The sequence below is a fragment of the Alosa alosa genome, chromosome 7, assembly GCF_017589495.1.
Source record: "Alosa alosa isolate M-15738 ecotype Scorff River chromosome 7, AALO_Geno_1.1, whole genome shotgun sequence".
Classification (NCBI taxonomy): Eukaryota; Metazoa; Chordata; class Actinopteri; order Clupeiformes; family Clupeidae; genus Alosa; species Alosa alosa.
In genome coordinates, this window is record NC_063195.1 from 32,383,848 (window position 1) to 32,405,438 (window position 21,591).

Below are 21,591 nucleotides of genomic sequence, written 5' to 3' on the forward strand. Positions count from 1 at the left end.
CATGGGCTACACACAGACAAGCTCTCCCACACTATGTCAGGACAAGCGGTCAGTGGATGTGGCCAAGACATGAGACACATGAGCCCATGTCCACATGCAGGACAGATTGACAAAGACACTGACACCCTCTCCCTTCATATTTGATGACTACCTTGTATGACAAGTCTAGATGAGGCACCCATGATTACTTAATACACACAAGCTAATCACACACAAATGCATCCGCATTTTCACATGCTCATGCACAGGTTAGTGGTACATGCATACATACAGGCTGAATATTGCAACACGACCACACGCACCACACATCCTCCTCGTACATGTGCATACAAAACACACACACACTGCTTACACCGGCTCATCACTTTGTTTCCCCTCATCCAGCAAACAGGCATGCCAGGCCCTCTGCTGTCTTTTCCTATTCCCCCAGTACAGTTCATGTGGAGCGTGTTTATGTTTCTGTTTTCATCACTCTTGGCTCAGAGCAGAGAGAGAGCTTTATATAATCTGTTTGTTTTCAATGCCAGCCTCTCCTCCAGCTGTTTCCCCACCACACACACACACACACACACACACACTCCACACTGCTCCACTCCTCCCTCCCTCCATCCTCCTCCCTCCCTCCATCCTCTCCTCCTCCTCCTTCTCTCCCTCCTCTCTTTACAACCTCATAAAACATGCCTGGTCCCCCCACCCCCCCAACCAATCCCTGTTTTCAGCGCTCATAATAGCATTGCCAAAAACATCTGCATTCTCAGGATTATCTTGGGCTCTGCCTTTAGAACATGCGCCGGGAGACTTCTTGCCGGGACTTTTAATTAGGCGAGCTTGACCGGTGAACAGAACAGGAAGTGTGTCATGCAGGGAAGAGACGGTCCACGACTCCCTCTCTCTCTGTCTGTCTGTCTGTCTGTCTGACTGCTCGGCTGCCTGCTTGTTCAGCGCATCCTGCCCTGTCGCCGGGGCAGATAGAGTGTGGGAGAAATGAAAGCCCTCCGCCCCCCTCTCATGTAGTAGGAGCACAAAATCCCAGTTTGACTCGGAGCCAGGGTGCAAACAAAACATTAATCCACGCGGAAAAGCCACTAGTCCGCAGTTCCCCCACACTGCTAAAAATAAACACCCCCCGCTGCCTCCACGCTTGACTTATGGAAAAATGTCTGTGAGCTGCGATCCCATTATTCCCGCTGGGGATGACCAGTGCAGAGGTCTGTGTGTGTGCGCTCTGTTTTTGTTCATTTTTATGCACTGTTTATAGATGTGCACTGTTTTTACATTCTGTTCACATTAGCCCCATGTTTTGTTCCATGAGTGACATGGCCCGGTCACATTCTCCTCCTGTTCGCTCACCCACCCCCTCCCTTCCTTTCCCTCACGTTTAACCTCCCTGGAACATGAATGACATGTATTTGTTCCTCCCGGCAGGTGAATGCGATCTCATGTGCGGGCAGCCCGGACAACCTGATCGTGCTGGACCTGGAGAAGTACAAGGCGCGCACGCACGGAGTGGCCGAGGCCGGGGTCAACATGGGCAGCCAGCACAAGTGGAAGGTGGGCGAGCTCGAGTTTGAGTCGCTCATGCGCATGCTGGACAACCTGGTGAGTGGAACCTTTCTACACACACAACACAACACACACTCTCTCTCACTCACTCTCTCACTCACTCTCTCACTCACTCACTCACTCACTCACTCACTCTCTCACTCTCTCACTCACTCACTCACTCACTCACTCACTCACTCACTCACTCACTCACTCACTCCTCCTCACTCACTCACTCACTCACTCACTCACTCACTCACTCACTCACTCACTCACTCACTCACTCACTCACTCTCACAACCTTATGTATACTCATTCAAACATTTGTAGTCATGGACACCTACACAAATATGTGCATGACAGCAATTATATATAAAGATGGTCCTGTTGAGCTAGACTTTGTTCAAGCTCACAAAATGCCCATCTATCAAATAGTGTCAATATAAGTAAAAATAGACTAGTCAGCAGGGCTTTTGATATTTGTGTGCCCAGATACATCAGCATCTCATGTCAACACACACATTTGTAAATATAAGCTTACAGTGCTCCAACAAGAAGCGTGAAAACTGAATACTCTAACACCCTCCTAGTACAGACACACAAAACTACAGACACACACTCTACACACACTCATACAGACACACACACTCATACAGACACACACACTCATACTGACACACACACACACATGCGCTTTTGCTGTTGGCAGTGTTCAACTGGCGAGACCAGTTGTGTAAGCCAGTCGATGGATGTGGCTCTCGTGGTGTATGCGGTCAGCGGTCCCACCTCCCCTCGTCCTCTCTCACTTCCTCTGCCCCGTTCCTCTGTCCCTCTGTCATGGCCGACACAAATCCTCTGTCCCTCTGTCACTGAGTGGTGTTTAACACCCTTTACACGTGCTCACTCACACTAGACTGTGTCTGTGTGTGTGTGTGTGTGTGTGTGTGAGAGAGGGAGAGAGAAAGAGAGAGATAGGGATGTGTCCACAGCAGCACTTTGAGAACCAGTGCCAGATGTTATGGACAGCCCCTGTGCTTTGAGAGAGGTCAGCCGCCATGCTTGATTGACTGGAAAACTAGCAGCATCTGTCAGGAATATCTCACTTGAGCCCTTACATTCAGTTCTCTCTCTCTCTCTCTCTCTCTCTCTCTCTCTCTCTCTCTCTCTCTCTCTCTCTCTCTCTCTCTCTCTCTCTCTCTCTCTCTCTCTCTCTCTCTCTCTCTCTCTCTCTCACCCCCACCCACTGTCCAAGCTGACTTAGTTCTTAGGGAGCACTAATTGGTGCCGACTCAGGGAAATCCATCTGGCGTTCAGCTGATTGCCCGTTCATAAATCTCTTCCTCCACGTCCTGCCTCCATAGGCGGCTGACACTCTGGCCTCTCTGTCAGAGGAGAGCACTGGAACTCCCTCTGGTGTCTGACACGCTCCCCTCTGCTCCTGTGGGCCATCTTAGTAATTAACTGGCTTCCAATGGAGCTTAATGGTACTGTAATTGTCCATGGGGCTTCTTATGGAGTTTAATGGTACTGTAAGTGTCCATGGCCGAGGGCTGATGTGCTGTTACAGGCCATTTGATGAGCATCGTTACAGAAGGCTTTTGAATGAATGAATGAATGTCAGTACAGTACCTATTGTTTAACAATGTCAGTTTGTTGAAGCTGAAGTCGATTTTATTTATGACTAAGCCTATTTCTTTTCTTTTCATATTCAATGAAGTGTGTTCATTGAATATGAACTCTTGAAGAGTCCATTTTAGACAAGTATCTGGTCTATTTCACTGACATTTAAAGCGATGGTTCGGAGTAATTTCACCCTAGGGTCCTTTGCACCATGACCCCGAGCCAAACACCCTCCTAGAACCTTTTTTCCCTTGGTCGAACCCAGGTCGAGTAGCGCTGTCAGAAACTAATGACGTTCTGCAGTCGTAATGGAACCAACTTTTATCTTGTAAATTACCTCACTAATAATGCCCTGAATGGTATGAAACTTCTACAGTAGTACAACTATGACCTTTAGTCCAATAACGAGGCATTAGAAAGTTTGTAAGTGCACCAGGAGTTTTAAGGAGTTTATTTAAATAACACTTGCCTCTGCATCTGCTACTATACCGCTGCGTCGAGTTTTTCGTCGGAGTTTTAATCCAGTTTTTAATATTTTTTTTTCCGAAGTGTTTACAACTTAGTGTTAACTAATAATTGTTGCAAACTGGACTACGAACAAAATATTAGTGCATTCCTGGATCTACATCCTTATGCATGCTTCCTGCCAGGACTTTTACGGGCTTTTCCCAAATCACGGAAGAAACGTCGTCGCAGCGGTATAGTAGCAGATGCAGAGGCAAGTCTTATTTAAATAAACTCCTTAAAACTCCTGGTGCACTTACAAACTTTCTAATGCCTTGTTATAGGCATAGAATGTGCCTATAAGAGGATAGAAAGTTTAAAGAAGGATTTAAGGAAGTTAAAAAGAAGGAAACATTAAAGACGGGTTTTGCTGCATCCCTTTGCTACATCACTACATTCCTCTCCTCTCCTTCACCTCCACAGGGCTACCGAACGGGCTACGCCTACCGGCACCCCATCGTGCGGGACAAGCCGCGGCACAAGAGCGAGGTGGAGATCCCAGCCACGGTGACGGCGTTCTCGTTCGACGACGACGAGGCGGCGACGCGGCTGCCCTTCAAGCTGCTCCAGCAGAGGCAGCAGCGCGAGAAAACCCGCTGGCTCAACTCCCCCAACAGCTACATGAAGGTCAACGTGGGCGACAGCAACGGCTCGAGCACCCAGCGCGCAAGGTGCGGGCGGAGGACGGAGGGGCAAGGAATGGGGTGCAACACACACACACACACACACACACACACACACACACACACACACACACAGGCTAAGGTGTTGTGATCTGTAGGCCTGAGGGGAAAGATGGATGGCTGAAAACTTGGCTGCAAGTTAATTAAATGCACTATTAAATAGACCTGAAGTCAGAATGGAGGTCAATGGACCTCTACACAAGCCAAGACTGATCCATAGCAGTTCATTAGATAGGCATCTACCCAGTAGCCCAGTTCCATAGTTATTAGTTGCTGGAACATGCAAACAAACACACACACACACACACACACACACACACACACACACACACACACAAACACAAACAAACACACACAGTTGTGTATTATGTTTCCATACTGATGAAAGTCCGTCAATAGAAAATACGCACAAGGAACTGAAAGTACTTTCTGCATTCACTGCATACTACAAATGGTTCTGTGTTGGTATCCATGAAAAGCAAAAAAGGGGGGGGGGGGGGGTTGCTAGTTGTTTGTTACTTCCTTGTCCACAGTAAACAATGAGTTTCTCCATCATTGTGTTTATATTGTTGTGTGGGAGTCAGTGGAGTGGAAAGAAACAATAGTGTCTCAACAGTTTCCATAGCCTGAGGGTGCGCTCAGTCTCTTGGATAGATTGACACCAAACAAGCAAGATCCACAAGTAGGGTTGTGTCCTGTTGTTCAGATGGTCTGTGCTCCTGCATCGCTAGATGAGTCAGTGGCATGGCCACTCTTCTTGCATGTCCTAGCCGAAGAGGAGAAACATTTGGTGTGTAAGATGAGTGTCAGAGCTGTCGCTTTCAAGTCCTCTGTAATTCTGATGTGCTTCTGCCCTCTTGTGGCTGTAGAGGAAACTGCACTGTGTAAAGATGTGTGTTGAAAATATCACACCATAAACAGTGTTTGTCTTTTCTTACAGCTAAAAGATGTAGAATATCTATCTCAGAAGAGGTATAGCTGTTTTGTCTGTGATCACCACGATTGCTAGTTAAAGTGCAGTAATGAAGTGCTGATGACCTTTATTCTTACACAGTGGATGAGATCTGAAGACTCCAGCATCAGCAGTGGTACTCCCATCCGAATCGAGGACGCCAACCAGTTCATCCCACTCAACACCAACCCCACAGAGGTGCTGGAGAAGAGGAACAAAGTGAGTTCTGTGGGCCTTGTCTTGCACCGCTTGTCTTCTCTGGCTGTCCAATCACACATGTGTCCACAGGTCACATGTCCCTCTCTAAATTATCTGATTGGCTGTTTGTGGTGCCCTTCTCTCTCTCTCCCTCAGATCCGGGAACAGAACAGGTTCGACATGATGACGGCCGGGCCCCAGTCCCACAAGCTTGCAGGCATCGTGATTGAGAGGCCGCCGGTGAGTGGCAAGCAAGGCGTCAGTCCTGCCCTCTGGGTACTAAAGACATCTGCTCTCAAAAGAGAGACAAGTAGCCTACTCAGAGCACATCAAGACCTCGTCATATGTACATCTCGGTTACACCGCATTCTAGCATATACTCTGCAGCTATGTGAATGTGTTTAGGTTCCTAAAACCTTGGTCGTGGGCAGGATCATAATATTCTTGAACCTGGAGGATATCATGTACTTAAAGTTGTTATCATGGGTGGAAGAAAGCTGGGTCACTGTGAAGTACACGGTTCCCACGGGTCATGGAATTTCTGGAATATCATGGAATTTTGGAAAGTCTATTCTAGACATGGAAAGTCAGGGAATTTTTGTTTGGGTTTGGAACCCTGGAAGTAGTTTGCATGTGTGTGTGTGGCAGTGTATGTTTTGAATGTAATAACCTGAATCAAAATAGGATTGTTGTCCTATGAAAATTTGGCCACACAATGTTATTTTTTCACAGCAAGCATGGTAGTGTCACTGATATATTAATACCAATATTGACCACAAGGTGGTGCTGTAGTACAGCAGTCACTGGTGCCACAGGTCCCTATTGCCATTTGATGGTCTTCTTGGATGCACATGATAGTCAAATGAACATTTGATAAGAGAACCATCTCCCTTTCCTCTCTTTTCACAATCTGTGTGTGTGTGTGTGTCGTGTCTAAAGGTCGAGGGTCCAGTAAAGGTAAAGCATTTCCTCTGTGATTGATTGATTGATTGATTGCAACTCAAAGTTCATTCTATTTCTGTTTCTGTGTGGAGTGTGTTTCTTTTGTAGAGAATCAGCCCAGTATTGCATGAGGTGTTCTTAGTCTCGTCACTTTCGTATCTTTTTGAGTTGAGAGTAATGCAAGGTTGTATGTGGATGAGTGAAGCGACTGTCTGTTCGTGAGTGTCCACTACATCAGCAACACGTGACGCATGCGGACATTTTATTTTTGTCACACACTGCTCTTCCTGTTGAGTTTCTCCCATGAGTTCTCACTCAGTTTTGTTGAGTATGGATTTCCATGCGTTTGCCATGTGTGTGTGCACCAGTGTGCAGTGGCGTGAGAGCTCACACTAATCGTACGCGTGAGGTGTGGCTCTTTGTTGTCTGCGTAGATGTAGGTGTGTGAGGTCACACTAGAGTACACCATCACAGTGACTCATTGGCCCACTGCTTGGTGCTCATAGTAATGGACTCTTCCTCTGTGATGTTCCCTTTTCTTTCTCTCTCTCTCTCTCTCTCTCTCTCGATCCCCTCTTCCGCAGCCTTACACAGGTGAGGATGAGGAGCAGACAGGCCCACTGCCACCCAACCCCTTCAGCGAGCTGTCTGAGGAGATTGATGGCAAACGCCCTACTGGTAATGCACACATTCACAAGCACACACACATGCGCGCACACATTCACATACACTTTCACACACACATGCGCGCACACATTCACACACACATACACATGCACATACACATACACACACACATGTGCACATGTTCACAACATGTGGTCAAACACACTGATGCCATCAGTCTGTTAAAGGCCAACCTTTCTGCTGTTCATACATCCATATATTTCTTTGCCAATGCGTTGCTAATACATTTGTTAAGCAGAGACATGTATGTATCTATGTATGTATGCATGCAGACACACATACAGATACTTGTGTATATGGAGATGTCAACACATTCAGTGCACTAAATCAGTGCCATTTAATTGCAACATTGTTTGCTGTCAACACACACTTATACCCACACCAGGGTTTCCGTTGTCCGGTAATTACCGGACATTGGCCGGAAAAAAAATGAAATTTCCGACAAAATTAAATCCCTCCGGTCAAATTGTCCGATTGAAATTGGCTAATAATCCCGTCCCCTAACGCAATCTGAATTTGAGAATAAGCCTTAATATGTAAGCCTATATTATACATCCTCTGGCTATGTTTTTAAATGAACAGGCTCTACCATTTGAAAAGTAAGCTAAACAACACGCATAGCCTACGCTGCATTTCAAATAGGAAGCGCACGCTTAAAACGTCCATGTTAAACAACGAACAAATGAGTGAGACGGTTCAAACATGGCCAGGCCCAGGCAGACTAGCCTTAAAAGTTTTTTCATAGGCCAGATGCGATAGATGATGATAAATTGGTAACTTCTGAAGCCTCAGATGTCGGTCAACTCCTACACCACCAGATAAAAAAGCAGAAGTGTGGTATTATCTGTCGGAATCAGTGACATTGGAAGTTGAGTTATGGGGTGCGGTGGCTCCAAGACACTGTCATTCTCTGTGTACACTGGACATGCAAAGTGTTCTTTACCCAAAGCATACAGTAGGCCTATGCGTTCCTTGTCTATGATCTGCAGGGTTAGGGCCTCCTCGACAAGGCGATTATTGGTCCGTGGATAATTTCTGGCACAATTAAGCGGTATCATTGAACCGGCGAAAAAAAAAAAAAGAAACTAAACATTTCCCAGAACAGGAAAAATTTCTTAATGTATTGTTATCAAATAAAGAGGCATAGCATTAGGGGTAGTGGTGTGGCTCATTCTTGTGTGTGCGCATCTGTGTAAGTTAAACAGTCACCACTGGAGATAGCGTGGGTAGCAGCAACAAACAAGCGTAGCCTTTTAAAACAACGAACAAAGCCGGACTCTTGCTGTCCATGAAAGATACTGGATAGATCTTGTTAGGCATGTTTAAGTTAGGCTAATGAACATGTTGCATTCTATACAGCCTGATTATGTCATTCTTTAAGCTACATAGCCTGTCTCTAGTTTTCCTCAATTTGACTAATTAAGAAGGGATAATAGGATATTTGACCGGCATATCATCAAAATGTCCGGAAAACGAAACCTCTGCCGGTCACTTTGACCGGCACCATTTTTTTCTAGCGGAAACTCTGACCCACACCCATGTCGAAATCCTACACAGTCTTCCTTTCTCTGAAGGACAGGCAGGTGGACACTGTGTGTGTGTGTGTGTGTGTGTGTGTGTGTGTGTGTGTGCGCGCGCACCCATCTACATATAAAAGATGCATGAACTCTGACCTCAGATGAGGTCAGGGTAATGGAGAGCTCCCACCTAGACAGAGCCTTGGCTCATGTGTGAATAGTAATCGACACCACAGCACACAGTGCCACGCCATGCCACTCATTCAGGCACAAACCACAGATACCAGCACATGACATCACCCACGGCCGAAAAACAAAACACGCTCGCACCCGACCCCGAGGTGAAACGCAATTGCACCCTTATACAGTGTCCAGAGTTGGACTGCCGGTAACAGGATCCCCTGGACACAGCCACCCGAGGCCAGTTTAAGGTGGAGACATTCTCAGGCAGAGGTCATCCTCCCTGAGGCCGGCCATAAGTGAAACACCAGGTCACAGGGAGGTCACATGTCCCCTACAAATAATGGGATCTGCGTTAGCAGAAGCTGGTTATCACGACTGATACAATCAGAGCAATCAAGCAGTCTTAATACATTCTACACCACTACTCATTCCTGAGATGTTACCCTATTCATATGTAGATGAATTTGCATAGGAATGTATACATTGAAAGTGTAGGAACATTTATTTTCAGGTGATTAAACTGTTCATGCACACTCACAGCACACATGAGGTCACCTGTTCCATAGAGACGTATATCAGAGGCATTGTTCCTGTTATCTTCTGATCATGCGGTCCTTAGTCAATGTGGTTACATGCAAACAAACAATCTTACAATTTTATTAAGTCAGAGAAGATAACCTGGAGTATTTGATTTTGATCTGATTAAATCTGATCCGTCATGTAACTAAATACAGTTGGAGTTTGTAACGTTCCTAAATGCAGACGAGTCATGATTGGAATGGAATTTGAACTTGTTCACCTAGCATTCCAACTGGAATATTCCAGATTCGGACAACACTTCGACTGATGCTTTAATCAGATAGTTCTGCACATGTGACCGCGCCGAGTGCTACCTCAAACGAGTCAAACGAGCAGCCTGGGGACGAGAGGTGCAGCTGTAGGTACTGACTCCAGTTTGTCCTGTTTGACACACATTAGCGTGTCTGAGGCCAGCCGGAGATGCTCTCCGTGAGTGCTTAACCTTTCATCTCCGGTGGCCGCCACTAACAGGTGGCCGTTCATCCTGAGTGGACACACCCAAGAGTATCGCTCAGGTCCAGGAGAATGGCCTGCAGAACTTGCCACTACAGCCTCTGCAGATCCAGTAGTCAACACAGACATCAAAAATGGAGGCCCAGCCAAACGCAATTACACAATAGCCCTCGTAAATGACAGACTGGCTTCAAACTCAGGCGTGTACACGCATAGCCTTACTGTATGTACATACAATTAAGCTATAGGGTGAAAGCTTTGTTCTAGCATTATCCTATATTACCCCACCAAGTGTGTGTGGGTGTTTGTATGGTTGTGTGAGTGTGTCTGAAGGAGCTACCTGCATTTGTCATGTATGTGAAGACTTCTCCGACCCCCTGTGGTCTTGAGTCGATGGTAATTACAGCATCAGCGGGGAGGAGAGCCTTTCAGAGGGGGAAATCAATACGCCATGTATGGAGAAACGCCCAGGGTCAACATGCAGCCCATTAGTCACAAGCCTGTGTGTGCGCGCGCGCGTGTGTGTGTGTGTGTGTGTGTGTGTGTGTGTGTGTGTGTGTGTGTGTATGGCCATGTTAAGTAGCACATACATGCACACACAATAAAAGAGCACAGGAGATGAATGGATGCCATTAGTGTGTGTGTGTGTGTTGCGTTGCTCCCTGCATTGCTGTACACACACATGCATTCACAATAATACCCAACCCTCTCTACCTACACACACACACACACACACACACATTCAATCTCAGAGAGATGGACCCATGCCATTAGTGTATGTCCTACTCTCCTTCACTCTATACACACACAGACATTAGGGTCTGCCCACTCTCACACACCCAGCCCAACATCACAAACGGTCTCACATTCTCCAACTTGTGAGTCATCTGTCTTAGACAGGTGATATTTTTGAGATATGTGCTTCCTAGAGGCATTTTTTAGTAAAAGTTGGGAACAGGACTTTTTAACATAATTAAGGTGTGCTGAATCCAACTAGCCCTGTTCCCAAGCTGAATTTTGAGTTTATGACCATCTAATTAGCATAAACAAAATGGTTGCCAAAATGGCGATTTTGGGCACTTTCATTGGGTGGATTATTATACCATGTAAATCAATTAATATTGTTAACAGAAATCTCCCTTGGCCAATAGATCAAGGATACAGGCTGTGAAAAAAAGAAAAAAATCTAGTATTATGCCTATGTTAATTACCTGAAAAAACCTTTGAAAAATGTAATTGTTAAAATGTTATAACTGAGCAGGCACACGGTATTTGACGAATGAGACTTATGATTTTTGAGGGTCAAGAAATATGTGTAGTGATGAAATGTAAAGTTTAGGTCTTCGGGCTTGAAACCAAAGGGTTGCCGGTTCGATCCCTGACCAGTAGGAAATATGTGGGTGGTGGAAAGGTTGAGCACTAGTCTCCCATGCCCACATCCACGGCTGAAGTGCCCTTGAGCAAGGCACCTAACCCCTCACTGCTCCCTGGGCATCACTGTAGCAAGGCAGCTCACTGCTCCAGGTTAATGTGTGCTTCAATGTGTGACCTGTGTGTTCACTAATTCACGGATGGGATACATGCAGAGACAAATTCCTTGTATACCCAAGTATACTTGGTCATAAAACCTGATTTACATTACATTTTACATAATTGAAGCGAATTAGGTTGGTAATGTAGGCCTATGTAGTCTCGGATTAAGTTACACAGGCCTTTACCCATTTCGGTAACACTTTACGGTAAGGGTACATGAAGTAATTCATGAATTATGTATTACTTCATTCATTAATATCTAATTAATCATCAGGAATTTACTGAGTCCATAGTTTGTCATTTGTGACCTCATACATGAATACATTACTAAAGTATTAGGTACGATGGGCACATCATTATGAATTATGATGTATTAACCATGATCATGACTTTATTTTTCTGCCAAAAATGTAGTCATCTCTGCTCAAATTCTCATAACTTTGGAGTTCTCAAAACACATGTCATTATTCACTACTTTAGTTGAGGGGCCACAGACATGATGAATGCATGAGCAATTATCCTAAAATTCATGTAATCATGATGATCATGCTTAAGAAATCATAAATCACAATGATATACCCATCACACCTAATGCTTTAGTTTAGTTCATTCTCAATGAGAGTATATGAATTCATGTCAATTCCTGATGATTAATGGAATTAATGCATAAATCATGAATTAATTCATGCATGAATTCATGATAATTCACGTACCTTTACCATAAAGTGTTACCCATATTTCTTCATAACCTTTGTGTTAGTAAAATGATTGAATGTCCTGTGAATTAATAGCTAGATTAATAACTTTATAACTAGTTCAAGTTCAAGTTACTTTATTATTACCCAGAGGTAGATTTTTTTTGCAGTATAGAGTGCTTCAAGAGAATTTGCCAAAACAAGAGCACAGAGGATGCCATCTTTACGGTAATTCACTCCGCCCTGTCCCTCCTTGACAATAGCAACACCTATGTGAGAATGCTGATCATTGACTTCAGTTCAGCAATCAACACCATTATCCCCTCCAAACTGATCACCAAACTCAGTGAACTGGACATCAATACCTCCCTCTGAAACTAGATTCTGGACTTCCTAACCAACAGACCGCAGTCTGTTAGATTAGATAACCTCACCCACTCAACCCTCACCCTGAACACCGGTGTGTGCTGAGCCCTCCTTTACTCCCTCTTCACCTACAACTGCATACCTGTACATGGCTCTAACACCATTGTCAAGTTTGCAGACAACACTACGGGGATTGCTCTCATCAGCAACAATAATGAGAGCCTGCAGGGAGGAGGTCCAGCACCTAACATCGCGGAGCACCGACAACAACCTGGCTCTCAACACCAAGAGGACCAAAGACCTCATTGTGGACTTCAGGAAGTCAAAAGCTAGCACACAAAGCCCCATCCTCATCAACAGGACTGAGGTGGAGCATGTCACCAGTTCATGTTTCTGGGTGTCCACATCTCTGTGGACCTCTCTTGGACCCTCAACACCTCTACCTTGATCAAGAAGGCTCACCAGCATCTCTTCTTCCTAAGGAGACTAAAGAACACAACCTCTCTCCTCAGATCCTGGTGAACTTCTAAACCTCTACCGCTGCACCATTGAGAGCATCCTCACCAACTGTGTCACAGTATGGTGGCAACTGCTCTGCCTCCGACTGGAAAGCACGGCAGAGGATGGTGAAAACTGCTCAACGCATCACTGGTTCCTCACACCCTTCCATCAACGCCCCCAAATGAAACATGTGACTGCTGGCCATCTTTCCCATTTGGAATCAAGGATATGATGCTAGCTTGTTAGTTAATGGTTGTTCGTGATTAGTTCAAAGGAACTCCAATGATTTTAAACTCCAAACATGTGTCTCCCCACCACGAAGAAGATGTTTACCAATGAAGTCAGGCCACACTCTTTGCCAAAGAGGACCGTAAACATAGTCAAGAGTATAATAAGGTGATAATACGGTTAATTAGCATAGCATTTTTTTTTTGCATTTTTATATTTTTCATAGCCTTTACTTTTTATTTATTGCCCACGGGAGATTTCTGGGATGCACAGATGTGAACAATATTGATTTATTTACATGGTATAATGATGCCCGTCCGAAGAAGGTGCCCAAAATCGCCATTTTGTTTATTCTAATTAGATGGTCAAAAACTTAAAATTCTGCTTGGGAACAGGGCTAGTTGGATTCAGCACATGTTAATTATGCTAAAAAGTCCTTTTCCCAACTTTTATTAAGAAATGCCTCTAGACCCATATACAAGGACTTTTTCTTGAAATAGCACTTGTCTAACTGTTGACACACACACACACACCATTGATACCATCACGGGGCAGGGTGGTGCAGCGGCTTCGGATGCCATTCTGATTTTTGAACACTGCGGGTTAGTGCTGTAATGATGTGCGATTCGAAACCGAAATCGCGACACTCATACCCTGCTTCTCCTGTTTGCCTGTGCTTCTGACCACATACACTGGACATACCCTGCTTCTCCACAAGGCACTTCATCTGCATGGTCTCAGTCCAGCTGTAAAATGGGTCGTCAGCTTGGCTGGGGGTCACTTCTGTGATGGACTGGTGTCCCATGTAGGAGAGTCTGCAGCTCTCGGTTTAGTGCCGCTGAAACTGGGTGGAAGCACCGGCCTTGTTATCTTGCCTAGGACAGGATTGACCTTCACTAACCAGCACTGACCCCCTTGTGTCCTCACCTTATATGGTCACCCTAGACATTTGCAGGAGATGCTGCTCAGAGACTGGACACCATCTTCATGATCACCACACAGTTCAGGCTCATGTGGTCTGGCCATACTCAGTGCCTTATTGAGTTTTAACACTGACCTGCCCAGCGACCCTCCCCACCCTGTTCACACACACTCACTTCCCATGTGATGACTTATTGTCCTCTAATCTGTGTTGTCTGCTGTGTGTGCGTGTGTCTCAGAGGGGCCCTCTGTGTGACCCTGTCATCATCACCGCAATGTGATCTCCCTCACACCCACAGCCTGCCCTGCACCCTCTGTGCTCATCAGAGCAGAGTTTGACCACAACCACTGTGAATGTGCATGACTCTCTCTCTCTCTCTCTCTCTCTCTCTCTCTCTCTCTCTCTCTCTCTCTCTCTCTCTCGCTCATGCTGTACACATTCTCTCTCTCTCTCTCTCTCGCTTGCAGTACACATAATCTCTCTCTCTCTCTCTCTCTAACCTGTGTGTTCACTAATTTGTCCCCGACCCCTCGTCCCTGCCCCCCCCTCACTTCCTGCAGATGGCGAGCACGATCAGCTAACCTCCGACGACGCCTCCACTCTCTCCCAGTCTCTCTCCCAGCCCCAGTCCCCGCAAATCACTCCTGCTAAAGAAGGTATCGGAGTCGGGCCGAGGAGCTGGGTCCTCCACATATTTAACCTCTCTGTGTCATATAGAGTGTGCTGGCTAGATGTGTGTTAGCATGGTTATTTTTGTGTGTAACTGCATGTATGTTTAATGTGTGTGCTTCTGCTGAAACTCCAAAACGGAACATTGGTGACAATGTTTGTGGGGTTTTTTTTTTAATTTGTTTTAGTTGTAGTTCAGAAACATTTTTATTTGTTTTAGTTGTAGTTCAGAAACATGACTACAAATCAACTGTACTACTCTAAGTCACTCTAAGACCTGTGTAGAGTGCACTCAAGAAAGCAGAAGTGTCTGCAATAGTTGAGAAAAACTTCTTGAAAAGTGTGCCGAGGTGGATTCCGTAGTACTTGACACCTGACTGGTTGGATTCCGTGAAATTCGTGCTTGAAGGAAGGTAACAGGTGTGCATTTTCTAAAAATACAGATCACAAGGTCTAGTGCAATTCTTAATTCACTTGAAGATGCAAAACAATTTAGGTGTGACTATCAGTCAAACTGAAATAGTTGCACAAAACTTCACAAGAAGAGAAGTGAAGAAACTGTTCTGACGTCGAGAACCCTATCGGCCTAATCTTTCCCTCAACAGATATCTTTGTAGAACTTAGAGAACCCCACACCTAGGATGGGCGCTTGATCTCATTTCCTGTGCTGAGCCCATAGAAAACACAAGTGCACGCCCACGCGTAAACACCAGGCTCCGGACCAAAACAACCCTCATAGTGGTCGCTATTAATGACACCGTTTGAGGTCAAAACAATTCAAGCTGGCGGCCCAAATAGTGTGTCAATTGTTGTGCAGCAGCCTTTGATGTGGCCCTGTGGTATTGTCACACATCAAAGGGCGCACGGTGAGCCGCAGCCATGACACAGACACACAGGAGGATGTGTATCCTGTTCCTCTCTCTCTCTCTCTCTCTCTCTCTCTCTCTCTCTCTCTCTCTCTCTCTCTCTCTCTCTCTCTCTCTCTCTCTCTCTCTCTCTCTCTCCGCTCACTGCTGTAGCTTCTCTCAGCAACGCTTCCTTTTTCACATTCAGTCTTTTCTCTTCCTCTGCTCATTCAGTTTGTTTAACCCATATTTGGGATTCTGCCAATCATGCACTCTCCTCTCCTCTCCTCTCCTCTCTGCCAGTCGCTCTCTGTTTTCTTTCTTTCATTTCCTTGCTTCCTCTCTTTGACTCTCTCTTTTATTTCTTTCCTTTCCTTGCCTCCTCCCTCTTTCTCTCTCTCTCTCTCTCTCTCTCTCTCTCTCTCTCTCTCTCTCTCTCTCCTCTCTCTCTCTCCCTCCCTCCCTCCCTCTCTCTCTCTCTCCTCTGACTCTCCTGGTTGTATGACCAGTGAGATTATTTGCTCTGGTTGACTCCCTCTCAGAACAGAATAGGATCTAATCAGGCCACCCTCTCTCAAGTGCTTCTCAAGTGGCGCTCCCACCGTGCTTTGTGTTTAGAAAGGTCACAATGCGAGATCTTGAGAGTGTACTATTAATACAAGTAGTCCTTTTTCAAGTGGCAAACATGACCCTCTGACACAAGACCTCATACAGGTTCTATATTTGTGATTGCTTGGAGTAACCTAAGGCCATTGTCTCTACTGCATAATTCAGCATGTCTGTTCTTAATTGGTGACAATTGATTTGATTGCTCTAGATGACTTGGGATGGTTGTTGTTATAATTGTCCGTGGCGTGTCATCAGCACTGGCTTCTGTGTCCCCTTCCATCGTCCTCTGGTGACGACTAGAGAAAAGGGACTCGACCAGAAGACAAAGCTGTGACGTTGCCATCGTTTATAGGCAGAAGAAAGGAAGCTTCAGCTTGTACAATGATCATGTCCTAATCAGTCATACAAAAATAATTTTCTCCCTTGTAATTTTTAGTAATTGTACATTAATGTCTATTTAAATAGTATTGTACAGTAATACAGAATAATCCGTTTGCGGTTGAGACTTGCATAACACTGTGTAAGGATAGTGTTTATAATATGATGCCATGTAATGATTGCAAATGCATATAAATGGTGAGTTCTCAGGTCCATTATGATTTCATATCTGGATCTGCTATTAATTTGCCTTTAATCCATGCAGAACTAAACTATATCAGTGGAGGAGACGGTTTCAAGTATAAGGAAATTAATTCAGCCGTTAAAATGAAGTTAGTGTTACATCGGCACTATGTGTGGAGTGGATGAAAGTTGCTGGCCTCTGTAGCCTGCATATCTTCATGCATTTAATGTGAATTGTGAAGGTTGTGACGTGAGGTCATAAAAACTGGCAAGTGCAGCTTTGGGTTTTTAGTCATGGTGGTTGTTGTTGTTGTTGTGGTGGTGGTGTAAGACTGGTGGTACTGTGTCTAGGTTTGTAAGAGTGTTCTTTTTATTCATTGCAGACGTAGTGAGTGTTGACTTTTCTCCCTTCCTACAGAGAACCACACGGGGGTCCTGCTCAACGGGAAGGGTGAGGGCCACGACGCCGACCAGGACGAGCTGAACAAGCGCATGAGTCAGCTGACCACCAGCGCCGAGAGCCTGAAGCCGCCGCAGGGCGAGAAGATCGAGGAGGTGCTCTCGCCCGACAGCTCGCCCTCCAAGTCCCCCAACAAGAAGAAGAAGAAGTTCCGCACGCCGTCCTTCCTCAAGAAGAACAAGAAGAAAGAGAAGGTGGAGGCCTGAGAAGGGAAGAGTGGGATAGAGTGAGAGTGAGGGAGGGAGAGAGAGAGAGAGACAGGGAGGGGGTGAAGTGAGGGCAAGTTTGTCGTTTTCTGACACCCTCTTCACACCTTTATTTTTTAGAGATTAGGGGTGCAGTGGAGGAGGGCGAAGGAGGAGGAGTCAGGCCGATTCCTCCGGCATGGGAATCTGAAATGCGTGTAGTGGGTGTGGCCTGTGGCAGTGAAGCAGTTGTTTTGTTTTGTTTTGTTTTGTTTTGTTTTGTTTTGTTTTTCTTCCCCCTCTTCCAGTCTTTGTACGCCAAGAACGCTCCGCCAGTCTCCTCCACGGTTCATTTTGTAACATTTAAAGAAAAGAAAAAGATACACGCAGACAGACAAACATACTCACACGGGCCGCTACCCTCTATCGTCAGCATTTCACTCTCCAGTCTGTTCCGAGTCCTCCCCTTTGTGTTTCAAATGACTTCTGTCTGTGTTTGTTTCGTTTTTTAAGTCATAGCTTTTTTTGTATTGTGTTTTTTTTTTTTTTTTTAAATAAGAGAAAAGATTTCCCATCACAGTATGCAAAACAAAAAAAGAAGCTATATATTTGATTGTAATCACTAGAGGTGAGTGGAGATGAATTTTCATAGGAATCGTGGGGATTTCTAAGCTAGCTAATTTTAGTTGGGGTGGGGTGCAGGGTTGCAGCTGGTAAACTGGCTCTTCCTGCCAGAGGAACAGAGGAGAGTTGTTGCGGTCCCTGGACTGTCTGAAGTCTGCACACTATACCTGTGGACTTCCCCACTGCATATAACGATTGGCCTTAAGTGTTAGCGGGCGCTACGGGCAACAAAGAAGCTGCACAGCATGGCGACTCGGCATTCATGAACTCCCCCTGTGTGGGTCAGAAGCCATTTTGTTTTATGAGTTCTGTCAATCATGTTCTGGGGTCTCCTCTAGTGAGGAGGATGAGGGATTAACTCCACACCACAGACAGAAAAGTCACTGGAATCAGTTAAGAGACATTTTACAACAGGGTTTATCATTTTATTGTGTTTTTTTATTTCTTTTCATCTTCCCCTTGATCATTTCTGCCTGTAATTTCTGCCGACACCCGTCTTGCCCTTGTGCGGAGAGATGAAATGGGTTTGTACCTTCAAAAGGTCATCAAAGGGTCTTTATGTTGAGTTGGGATCACATCCTGTTTTGCGCTGACTTTATTTACAATCCTGTGTTAGCCTCGCTAATCAGTCTCCCCACTTTTTTCTCATGCCAAACGAAATGGAAAAAAAAGAAAAACAATCACGTTTTAGTGAAGTGGAATCCTGATTTTTACATCATGGATTTGGATTTTTTTTTTTGTTTTGTTTTAAGAAGACAAGCGTTCATCTCTGATTTTTAGTCAGTGGGGTTTCCTGGTAGATGCTTTTATTTTCTACTTAATGTCTATGCTTTTACTGAAAAGTTGTTATGGTCAACATTTTCTTGCGTGAATTTTATTTCTCTTTTTTCCTTTGGAATTTATATGGCTATAGTGATGCCGGGTTTCTCAATATTGTAGCTCAGACAACTTTAAAACTGCATCTATATAGTGGAGGTATTATGATAACTGGATACATTGAATTCATTTTTAATTCTGTACTTGTACTCTTTGTTTTTTATTGTGCTGCACTTTTATAATGGTGTATAACACAAACCTGTACACGTAGGCGGTTTCACCAATGAAGGAGGTGTGCGGAAGGCAAGAGAGAGAGTGTGTGGGGCGCAGGGAAGACATAAAGGAGAGAAACGTTTGAGAAACTCGGAAAGACATTTCAGGTGCATGGAGAGGGAGTGGTGTCAGACTGTGTTCTTTTGTGTTAAGCATCCAATTATATCAAATAAATGTATTTGTTAACAACTATGTATTGCAAAGAAGAAGAAGGAAAAAAAAACGAAGTGTCAATCCCAATTGAAAGTGTCAATCCCAATTGAAGCGCCGGCCAGGCAGTGTGAAGCAGGAGTCTCTGGTCTGATCATGGCCTCAGAGGGCCAGCTCCCGTCTAGTTGTTTTTCTCTATGTGAGCCATACAGATATCTAGTTTGTTTGTTTGTATTTTTTTTTTCAGATGTGTAATTGCAAGACAAAGGTTGAGCTACAATCTTCCTGCTCGTTCTACAGAGAGAGAGAGATAGGGAGAAAGAAAGAAAGAAAGAAAGAAAGGAGAGAGAGAGAAGGGGGGGGGAACCAGGAGGGTCATGAGACCACTATCAAAACGTGTACGTGTCACTTGCATGATGTGGAAGCCACACCCACGTTGCGTCACTACAATGAGATGGCACCACGCCAGGCTACAGACTACTCCCCGTCGCCTTGATTACTTTGGGGCCCAGAGTGGTTTCAACTGATGTTGCTGCCTTTGTGTCTCCAGAGGTGTGTTTTCTGTCCCCTCGTCCCCACAGCTCAATAGGAGTTTGAGCGGGTGGGCTTTTGAGATCATGGAAACGTGACGTTTAATGGCCATGGCAGTTGGGAGCCATGTGGTTACACTTCTCTGTTCATTTCCCTCCATCTGTTCCTTCACTATGATTGCATTTCTTTTTTTCTTTTTTTTCGGCCTCCACGATATATCTGGAAATATAGAAAATAATCTGCCCAAAAACATGTCCAGATTACGGAGACCCATGGATGAACTCTGTGACAAATCAAAAAAGGAAGAGAAAAAAAAAGAAAGAAAGAGAAGTAGGTTGTCACTTCATCATCCTCTAAATCACTGTTGGTCAGTCAGTTGTAAGTGGGCAGACTAAACCAGCGACGGGGACATCCCAGCCAGCAATGTGAAAGTACTGGATTTGGACCCAGAGAGAGGGGTAGGGGGGTGGGGTGGGGGAGGGTGCTGGTGGTGGGGGAACGAGGCACATGTAAGCTGTGTAAATAAGCATGTGGCTTTCAGGAGGGCCCTGGTGAATAGCTGGAGCCAGGAGATGAAGGCGTACATTTGAATTTTTTATAAGGCGCGGTGGGGCAGGAGCAGCGTTGGGGCGGGTCAGTGGGGGGAGAAAAGGCCTTCCGGACATTAACATCATGTTTTAAATCAATCCAGTTGTACTACTTTTTTGCGCTTTTTTCTTTCTCCTCCTCCTTCATACCATCTTTCTTCCCTTTTACAAGTTATTTTATGCTTTCAGTCCTCCGTTTGTACTGCAGTATGTTTTTAAAATAGTTTACAGAGCACGAAGCTTTTACTCACCATTTATGAGCACAAAATGGCAGATGAATGAATGTGCATTGCATTCTCTTTTTTTATTATTTTTATTTTATTTTCTTCTCCAACCGTTTGCACGTTGTTCTTACTAATGCCTCTCTTCCCATCACTTTTGTTTCTGTTTTAAAGGAGAAAAAAATACAAAATAGCTTTGGCATGCAACTTTGAGCCAAGCCTATCTGTGATATGTGAAATCTTATATAAATGGTTATCTAATGGAGTTGCTTTTAGATGTACTGCTAATCAGTGTAAATTCACAAATAAAACTATTTTAAGACAAGCATGGTCATCTGTGTTTTGCCATCTCTGGAACTGAGGGCATCCTTTGAAACAGGCAGAGGCAAAGTCTGCAAAGTGCATTTTATTTCCAGAAGTACGCCATCTCATATCTCCAAACACCATCTCAGACACTTTTCATACAGTTCACTTTTGGTTGTTTCCCATTGGGATTGCACTTAAATTCATCCCATTTCATATCTAACACTTGATGTGACATCCCGAGGTGCTCAGTGCTGTGACGTGCTGCATTTGACATTTACTGTACACACTGGTGCTCTCCTGATAAAGAGATCAAGTATATAACCTGACAATCTCAGTAAATATTACATGTGTAACAAATAGAGGCCATACTAACCTGCTAGTTTTTCTTAAACATGGACCAATAGGCCCTATAAAGTTTACCAGGAGTTGCTTGTTGAGAAAGATGTATTTATGTAGAGACAGAAGAAAATATATATTAATTTCAAGAGGAACCAGGAAATTCCTGGTTCGCTTGATGAGTACCACAACACTCCCTCTACCAAAGAATCCGAACTCCCAGAAGCGGGTAGAGCAGTGGGTAGATTCAGTTGACCGTTTACTTCATGCACAGAATGTTGCTTGCACAAAACAAAGGAAAGGGTGTGCTTTC

The 21,591-nt window shown here is 44.8% G+C and overlaps 1 protein-coding gene across 1 annotated transcript in view; it reads left to right on the top strand.

Annotated features, from left to right (window-relative positions):
• add3a (adducin 3 (gamma) a) overlaps positions 1–20,961 on the top strand; it is a 47,053-nt gene extending 26,092 nt beyond the window's left edge. Inside the window, 8 exon segments of the mRNA XM_048247224.1 lie at positions 1,426–1,599; positions 4,090–4,332; positions 5,404–5,520; positions 5,656–5,739; positions 6,439–6,456; positions 7,026–7,119; positions 14,666–14,761; positions 17,208–20,961. Coding sequence (XP_048103181.1) covers positions 1,426–1,599; positions 4,090–4,332; positions 5,404–5,520; positions 5,656–5,739; positions 6,439–6,456; positions 7,026–7,119; positions 14,666–14,761; positions 17,208–17,455 — 1,074 coding nt within the window. The 3' untranslated portion in view covers positions 17,456–20,961.
• Positions 20,962–21,591: the final 630 nt, after the last annotated feature.